The following is a 9415-nucleotide window of genomic DNA, read 5'->3' on the forward strand; positions in this document are numbered from 1 at the left end:
TTTAATTCCAACCATAAGAATACTCTCTTCATTTTCATCATTAAGGATGAAATTGAAAAGAGGTTTAACTACAATGATAGCAAAGTGAAAACAAAGGTTTTATTGGTATTCAATTTTGAAGAATAAATAATTGAAAAGAGTATCAATTGCCATTTTAATGACTCAAGTCATTCACTCAACTCAAATCCTATTGGATTGAATTGAATTGGGTTGAGTTGTGCTGAGTTAGAGAATTAGAATTTTGGATTGGGTTTAGAAAGAACAAAACTCTCCAAACCCCACAAGGCCCAAAGCTGGAGCCCGCTAGTTCCGTTAGAGTTGACTTGATTTAGAGACTGGGGGGGTGAGACGAGACTCCAGAGCTAAAACGGCGCGTTTTTGCGTGATGAAGTGAAACAGAAACACCGAAGCAGAAACAGAAACAGAAAGCGAAACAAACACAAACAAACAACAAAGTCCCCTATTATCATCAACGTCTTTCTACTAATCAATCTTCACTGCCTAATATATATATCTCTAACAAAACAAAGTAACACAACACAAAGAATTTCAGATTTGAGATTTTGAGATTCAGAAAAATCAACAACAACAATGGAGGACATTTGGAAGAGAGCGAAAGGGTTGGCAGAAGAAGCGGCGAGGAGATCTCAGACTCTCACGAGTTCCGTTAACATTTCCGATTTGGTCACCGAAACCACCAAGAAATCCATGGAGCTTGCTGCCGAGGCTTCCAAGAAGGCCGATCAGATCAAATCCGCCGCGCTCGATCAGATTCAGATTCAGCAGATCAAGTCTCTCTCCCTCTCCGACATTATCCCCGCTCAGCTCTCTTCGCTCGGCAATTCTTCCGCCTCCTCGTCCGCCTCCGCTTCCTACTCCGAATCGGAGCTCCGCGCTTTCGGTGTCACTGACGATCTGAGAGACTTCGTCAAGGGCCTCACTTCTACTACATTCCAGAACTTCCCAATCCAAGGTAAATACTGATTCAACTCAATTGCCGTTTTCTGAATTTTGTGATTTGATGGAAAAAAGAGGAACGCTTTTGAAATTTGCAGAGGAAGCAGAGGCGTCTAACGTGACGACCACGGTGTCGAATGTGCGTAAAGATCTGACGGAGTGGCAGGAGAAGCACGCTACAATTGTTCTCACTACTGTTAAAGTTGGTTCATTTTATTTCTCTTCTATGCTTTTCTTTTTCCATGCGCAATCTCAATTTTGCATAAAATTCAATTCGTATACCTTAGTTTTACTTTTACTTTTTTGTCTCATGACCGATTTCAGCTCCTGAAGCTTAAAGTAGTCAGTTTTTTAGTCCTTAACAACTTAAAATTGATTGCTTTTAGTTTCTAGCAAACTTAAAATGATTGCTTTTAGTCTTAATGTGTTTAGCATAGTGATAACAGATTGGTTTTTAGTTTAAAAGCGATCACTTTCAAATTGAGGGACCAATATCTAAAATATATTTATCTTCTAATGTTATGGGATTATGTGATTTCATGGTTAGTGGTGTTGGTATCATGAATGTTGTTGTTGTCCTGTGTTAAAACTTTATGCCTATATTTGGAAGGAGAGAAATCCGCAAACTTGTCTTTTTTTGAACTGTTGCTTGTTTCGATCAGGCTAATAAGCTGAGAAAATTCTGATTTTGTGACTGGAAGTTTTATATTATATCAGTGGTTAGGGAAAAAACTTGAGTTCACAAAAATGTTGGTCAAAGTTGAAGTTAAAATTGTTGATTTGTTGATACTTCATTACTTCTGTTCTTTTTGTTTTCATTGCACTTTAAGTTTTTACTTCTCCAAGTAAATGCAAAATGATATTGAGATAAATTTTGTGTTTTTTTGAATGGGTTTTAACGAATAAATTTGTATTGTCCTGGGATTTACTGGATTATAGGTGTTAATAAGGTGATGCTATTTATTACAGAAGCAGAACATTCAATAATTTTTTATTTTTTTCACAGGAAATTTCAAGATTAAGATATGAATTATGCCCACGTGTTATGAAAGAAAGAAGATTCTGGAAAATATATTTCACACTTGTGAACAGCCATGTGGCTCCGTAAGTAGCAGTTTATTTGAGAGAAACATTTTTGCTTTATTGATGGATTCCCACAAGATTTTAAATTTATTTTTGATGCATTATTTGAAGTAGATACTAATTTATTGTTTCTCAGAATCTCCATTTTCCGAAGTGGTGAATCAAAGGAGGCATGGATTGTTCTCTCTTTGTATTTTGGTTTAACTTGGACTCTTTAGAACTAATATCTTTTCTTACAATGGTTTTAAACTTACTCTTAGGTTTGAGAAGCAATACATGGAGGAGCTTAAGCTCAAAGCAGCAGAGGACATAAAAGATGATAAAGTGAAACAAGCTTCTGAAGAAAATGAGAAAGCAGAAGGGGTGGAGAAGAGCTTGAAGGGTCAAACTTCCAACGCTTCAGCTGAGCAGGACTTGGATAAATTTCTTTTGGGAGATCTTGAAGACAGTGATGGGGGTGGAGGTATACTTCCTTGTTGACATGTGGTCATGTTCAACAGCCTCAATTGCAATTTAGAATTTCCCTTCATCTGTTTATGACATGTTTTATGGCCTGTTTGGATGGAGGGGGAAAAGAGGGGGAGTGGAGGGGAGTAGAGTAATGTTGACTAAAAATAAGCTAATTTTGTGCTAAATCTACTCTTCTCCCCCTTCCTCCCCCTCAATCCAAATGGACCATTAGTGTTGCATTAATTACATTTTAGTCTTATTATAAACTACAGCATAATTTTGCATGGAATCTAGATGTGCACTCTAGCAGGTTTAGCATGCATTCCCATAGAGTTTACTAATATCAAAATATTTATGGTCTCCCATTTGATCAATTGCCCTTATTTCTTTTATGGAAGTGATCTTTTGAAAGTGGTGGTCATTGTCCAATACAGAATTAGAATTGTGGAACATGAATGTCTTTCAGTCCATTGTTTTGCATATGTCATTTAGAGAAACAATGTGGCAGCATAATAAAAGGACAAATACCCTTAAATTTTCAAATACTTAATAAAATAGATGGATACATTTAAAATTTAATAAAAAATAATAAGCTTATTCGATTATTCTATTTTTATGGACTCTAGGCACTTACATATTACATATTGCTTACAATTCTAAGGTGTTTGGCTTCCCAATGAGGTCTGATTCAAATGGCACTTCTTTCACCTATAAGAATTGGGTGGTGGTTGGGGTTATGCTTAAAGACCAATTGGGTGTCTGCATAATTGATCAATAGAAAAAGGGGGGTACTAGTGCACAGGGCTCCTGCTTTTGTGGGGTCTAGGAGAGCCTAATTCCTGGACTCAAACCTGTGACACATTGCTTGGACAGAGGGCACTTGCCATCGCACCAATGTCTGACCTCTATGTAATTTATCAAATTAATGTGGGAAAAAAGTACTAAGGTGTTAATGTATGGCTGGCTCTTTGGATTGATAGTCAATATTTTCTCAGTGAAGTTATGGACAATTTGTGTACAAGATTTGCAATATAGTGTCATTTAACTTTTGAATAATTTGGAGCATGTCAAGTAAAACATCTCTGATGAAATAAAAATGTGGTGAATAGAGTTATGAGTCTTATGATTTTTCTGTTCAGTTGGCTGATTATCTTACATGGTCTTTCAGATGATGGTGAGGAAAGCTTTGATGATGATTTTGACAAGATTGGCAATTCAGTAAGCTTTACTTATTTCTTGATTCACTCTTCTTTCATCACATTTTTAAAATCATTGACTTATGCTTCACCTTGATTTCACTTCTTTTGCATATTGAGGAAAAAGCATCCATCTTAATTTGACCAACAATCTTATAGATAAATGACTTTTAACTAATAACCATGGAACTAGAAGCCTGCATCAAATGATTGTTACCTTGAAAATTCTTTGAAATCTTATTGGCAATTACAGGATGTTGAAGATGAAGCACAAACGAAGAAAGCAGCAGCTGCAAGAGGTTAGAAGACTGCCAATTCGAGGGAAATATGAAGTAAAGGCAAAGACTTGCATCTGTAACTAATAGTAATGACCACTGAACGGAAAACAGGATCAGTAGATGCTACATATCAAACTTAATATTGTGATTTTCTTAGGAGGTGCAGTTACTTTGGTTGGCAAAACTGAATTAGATATCATCTGTGTTCTTTTATTTGTTTTAGTGCTATAAATAGTGGCAAGCTATGATGCCTGTTTTAGGTTGTTAGTGAACAAATTTGGGGAAGCTAGACCTTTACATGCCTTGTATAGATGACTTTATTATGTTTATTCTTATATTACATGGTTCTTTTAATGCTAGAAAACCTACTAGTACATACTGATTTATGCTAGCTTGACATATGGATTGCATAAAGATTTGCGAGAATATGCATAACAAAAAATGAAGCTTTAGGAGTATACTCATGTGCGGTAGAGGTTAGTATATGATATTGTAGGGGAGTCGAAGCCCACTTATACAGCCTGGAGTGGTGCTCGTTTGTGCGGCTTGAAGTTAAAATGAATTTCTATATGCGTGAATGAACGGACACGAGAGTAAAGCCCCTCTCTATCTTTCATTGTCTCATTCATCGGGGTAGACAGAAGCTTTCTGTTTTGCGCTATTTGTCTGTGGGGGAGAGAGAGAGAGAGAGAGGTGACCTAAGTGATTGAGTCTCACACGAAGAAGGCGACATAAGTGATTGAATATCCACAATCACATCTCACTAAAGGTGACCTAGGCCATTTGTGCGGTAGGTACGCTTTAGCTGTTATCAATACATACTTTTAACCCTTGATCAGTTTGTAAAATAGGACTAAAAAACTTGAAAAGCACCAATGAAAGATCAAGACAAAATCTCGAAATTCACTGAGTGGATTGATAAGACACCTTGAACTTGATCTAGATGAAAGCGTTTACATTAGGTTAGGCATTTGTAATTTTATCCGAGTGCGAAAACATCATACATCACGCAAACCGCAAGTTAGCCAAAATTTTCAAATTCTACCACACCTCTCCAAATTGTAGCGCAAAATTTTGTATTTTTAATTTGTTTTTACAGTAATTACATACTTTATGAGTCCTATATTTCTTGTTCAAAGTTCAAATTCCATCTTCCCCTTCCCCATTACCTATTTATAAAATAAAATAAATCATTTTTCACTCCAATCTCTCTCCACCATGCGTTGCTGTAAGTGAAAGCCCAAACTCATTGATTCAATTGATATTCAAGCAGATTGGGGATTTGTTGACGAAGATTAAAGATCGTATGTCAAACAATTGTATCAACCTAATAAAACTAAGGAACGAAATGCTATTGTTGCCAAGTGCTTCACCCCCCCCCCCCCCCACCCCACACCACAAAGATCTAAGTTTGATCGAATGCACAATTATTGGTCAAGAGCCTTGTATCTTAGTGATTTGGTCTCCCTTATGAGGACAATTAAGGTTTGAATCTCTCCTCCACCACTTTTTTGTAACAATAATAATAATAATAATAATAACACTTAATCACCATAAATGTTAAATCACATATTGGGTTGTTGTAAGGGATTGTTGTGATTTGGATGATTGACAAGCTAAGTTATTGAGACTGTGGCAATGCAACAATTAGATGAACCATAAGAAATGCTTTTGGTTGTCCATTAATTATGGATAAGTTACTGTAATGCAGATTGTGGGGTCCAATAATCTGTGACCCTGACCCATTTTTACATTGGGGCCCAAGGCCCGAGCCGAGGAAGGTTATAGCCGAGGATAGGTAATAAAAGTCCAAATAGTCTTGAGACTCAGCTGATGATGATTCTGTCCTCGGCATATCCGAGATCTCACTGGAAGGAAGGGCAAAAACGGTATAGGAACAACTTGGAAAAAATCTAAAATATCTAGGTCAATAGAGAAGGGTACGCTGGAAAGTATAACGACCAGGGAAAGCTGCCTTTACTGCCATTCAATACTCTGCACCTGACAGAGCCATACTCTCCAGCTTTTACAACCACCCCCATCCACTCTGGATATGGGCTGATGGGACAAGTATCAGTCTTGAAAAAGTCGATTCTACACATGGATGAAGGATAAGGAACACAGGCTAGTATAAAAGGAAAAGTAAGCAATCCAGAGCAGGGGCTGGGAAAAAAATGGCCAAAAACCAAAGCCTTCCAACCCGCTTCCAAGAGAAAGACTCCTATGGCGATCACAATTTAATTATGTACGAACACCACGGAAAACCACCGTCTTGTGACCAAGGTCTAGCCTTTCAAACCCATGCTTTATAAATGATATTGTTTGGGCCTTTTTACGTGCGAACCCAATATTGTTATGGGTCGTCACAAATTGCGTCCTTACAATTGGCGCCGTCTGTAGGAAAGGCTTGTGTTTTGGCACAGGCGGTAGGTTGAGACAGTCCCCTTGTTATTTCTAGCGGCCGGTTATAGTGTTCTAACGTAAAGTTTCACTAGGGGCTATGTTTCTTTATTAGGGGCTGCGCTTCGTAGCGTCAGTAGCACGAATGGTTCTAGGGGCTTGGCCGAGAAGCTAATTCCCCTTAAACCAAGGTCCCACGCCATAGTCGAGGGGGTAATTCCCCCAACTACTTATACATATCAAGTTTGGGACAGAACTAAGGTATTGCATGGTCCTCGGACTCAAACCTATGGGGAAACCAACTACTTATACATATCAAGTTTGGGACAGAACTAAGGTATTGCATGGTCCTCGGACTCAAACCTATGGGGAAACCAACTACTTATCAAAATCAAGTTTTGGACAGAACCAAGGTATTGCATGGTCCTCGGACTTAAACCTATGGGGAAACCAACTATTTAAATATCAAGTTTTGGACAGAACCAAGGTATTGCATGGTCCTCGAACTCAAACCTATGGGGAAACCAACTACTTAAAAATCAAGTTTTGGACAGAACCAAGGTATTGCATGGTCCTCGGACTTAAACCTATGGGGAAACCAACTACTTAAAAATCAAGTTTTGGACAGAACCAAGGTATTGCATGGTCCTCGGATTCAAACCTATAGGGAAACCAATTACTTATCAAAATCAAGTTTTGGACAGAACCAAGGTATTGCATGGTCCTCGGACTCAAACCTATGGGAAAACCAACTACTTGTCAAAATCAAGTTTTGGACAGAACCAAGGTATTGCATGGTCCTCGGACTCAAAGCTATGGGGAAACCAACTACTTATCAAAATCAAGTTTTGGACAGAACCAAGGTATTGTATGGTCCTCGGACTCAAACCTATGGGGAAACCAACTACTTATCAAAATCAAGTTTTGGACAGAACCAAGGTATTGCATGGTCTTCGGACTCAAACCTATGGGGAAACCAATTACTTATCAAAATTAAGTTTTGGACAGAACCAAGGTATTGCATGGTCCTCGAACTCAAACCTATAGGGAAACCAACTACTTAAAAATCAAGTTTTAGACAGAACCAAGGTATTGCATGGTCCTCGGACTCAAACCTATGGGGAAACCAACTACTTATCAAAATCAAGTTTTGGACAGAACCAAGGTATTGCATGGTCCTCGGACTCAAACCTATGGGGAAACCAACTACTTGTCAAAATCAAGTTTTGGACAGAACCAAGGTATTGCATGGTTCTCGGACTCAAACCTATGGGGAAATCAACTACTTATAAATATCAAGTTTTGGACAGAACCAAGGTATTGCATGGTTCTCGGACTCAAACCTATGGGAAAACCAACTACTTATAAATATCAAGTTTTGGACAGAACCTAGGTATTGCATGGTCCTCGGACTCAAACCTATGGGGAAACCAACTACTTATCAAAATCAAGTTTTGGGCAGAATCAAGGTATTGCATGGTCCTCGGACTCAAACCTATGGAAAGGTCAGCTACTTAATAAGAATTCTAAGTTGCTCAATCCTCGGATCAAATAGCAGAAGAGGTTAAAGCTTTGAAAGTTATAAGGAAGATGGTGAAACGCCTTATTACTCAGTAACCTGTAGGGGCTGTTCATTTTTGGGTTATATGTCCTCGGATGATTACCTCCTACACCGCACCGAGCATTCAGCTATCATCTTGGCTATTTTGGGGTAAGTGTTGTTTTCTCAGGTCGGCATTATTGTGCCAAACAACTCTATTAAGTTCATAATAATATCTTTTCCTTAGCAAGGGTTTCGACACTAAGTGTCATTTGTTCAAGTTGGCATTATTGTGCCGAACAGCTTTCGTAAGTTCATGATAACGTCTTTCTTCTTAATAAGGATTTCAGCCCTAAGTATTATTTGTTCGATTCAGTATTATTAAGTCGGGTAGTTTCAATAAGCACAGAGTAAGATCTTTTTATTAACTGGGATTTTGGCTCTAAGCATCATTCAGAGTATAAAAATAAAAAAGAAGTCGCAAAGTAGTGTGTCTATTTACGACATAACCATTTCAAAAAGAAGAGATAGAATATATGAAATAAAGCAATGATGACCTTTATTAATATAAAGGGGTATTACAGTGTACAAAGAAGGGCTTAAACAAGCCTATATAGAAAATGAGTTACAAAAATAATAAAAAAAAAAAAACAACAAATGAACAGCCAGAAATCTTTTTAAGCTCTGCTCCCAAGTTTTTCCAAATTCTGCCCCATTAGCATCCATATTGAGAGGAGGACCTTCCTTGGTGGGAGAGGAGAAGAAGAGGAAGAAGGAAAAGCACCAGGATGGATCTAGTGGTGGAAAGAAGAAGAAAGAGAGGCAAAAGGAGGCACCAATGAAGGAAGAGAGGAAGAAGCAGAGATACTTTGTCCCTGCGTCAGTCCTGACTCCTAACACGCTGGTGCCATGTTAGCTATGCTCATAAGAGAGCGGCTGGTACTGATAATGGGTGACCCCAGCTCAGCCGCGCCTAAAGATTGACGCGACGAGCCCCTGCTTCGGATTTTGGCTGAAAGGAGGGTAAGAAGTATCTTGAGTTTTTGCCATCTCTGCCCTGACTGAGCCAGTTTGAGCTTCACAAGAACGTAGCATTTCTAGGAAGGGTATGGTCTCTTCATTCCTGCTCCTATCGTGGACGAATCACAATTCAAAGTGTAAGAGAGCGAATAAGGGAAACTCTGGGGGAGGCTAAGAGTTTTCAGACTTTAAAAGGATTGAAAGGTCTCTGTGTAAGAGAGGTAACCTCCTGCTTTCCTTCTTATATGAAGGGCAAAACGGGAGGCATTTAATCTGTTCAAATTTTCAAGAAAATCGGTAAACAAGAATATACCCATTCCACTTCCCCACGCTGTCAATAACCGTCGAATTTAAATGGTCTCGTAAAGGGAAATCATTAAAGGCGCATTTCGGATAATGAAGCGGCAGGAACGCATCATGAATGAATTCAAAGGAATATCTCGTAGTCCGGTATGTTTCCTGGATAGGTGAAGAGACACCCACATTGATGA

The 9415-nt window shown here is 38.5% G+C and overlaps 1 protein-coding gene across 1 annotated transcript; it reads left to right on the top strand.

Moving 5' to 3' along the window:
• The first annotated feature begins 390 nt into the window (after window positions 1-390).
• On the top strand, window positions 391-4328 carry LOC126719083 (uncharacterized). The gene is made up of 6 exons (XM_050421651.1): window positions 391-973; window positions 1056-1159; window positions 1964-2061; window positions 2301-2503; window positions 3659-3708; window positions 3940-4328. The coding sequence occupies exons 1-6, from the start codon at window positions 592-594 to the stop codon at window positions 3988-3990; spliced, it is 888 nt and encodes a 295-aa protein (XP_050277608.1). The 5' UTR covers window positions 391-591; the 3' UTR covers window positions 3991-4328.
• Window positions 4329-9415: the final 5087 nt, after the last annotated feature.

This window comes from Quercus robur, chromosome 3 (assembly GCF_932294415.1).
Source record: "Quercus robur chromosome 3, dhQueRobu3.1, whole genome shotgun sequence".
NCBI classification, from domain to species: domain Eukaryota; kingdom Viridiplantae; phylum Streptophyta; class Magnoliopsida; order Fagales; family Fagaceae; genus Quercus; species Quercus robur.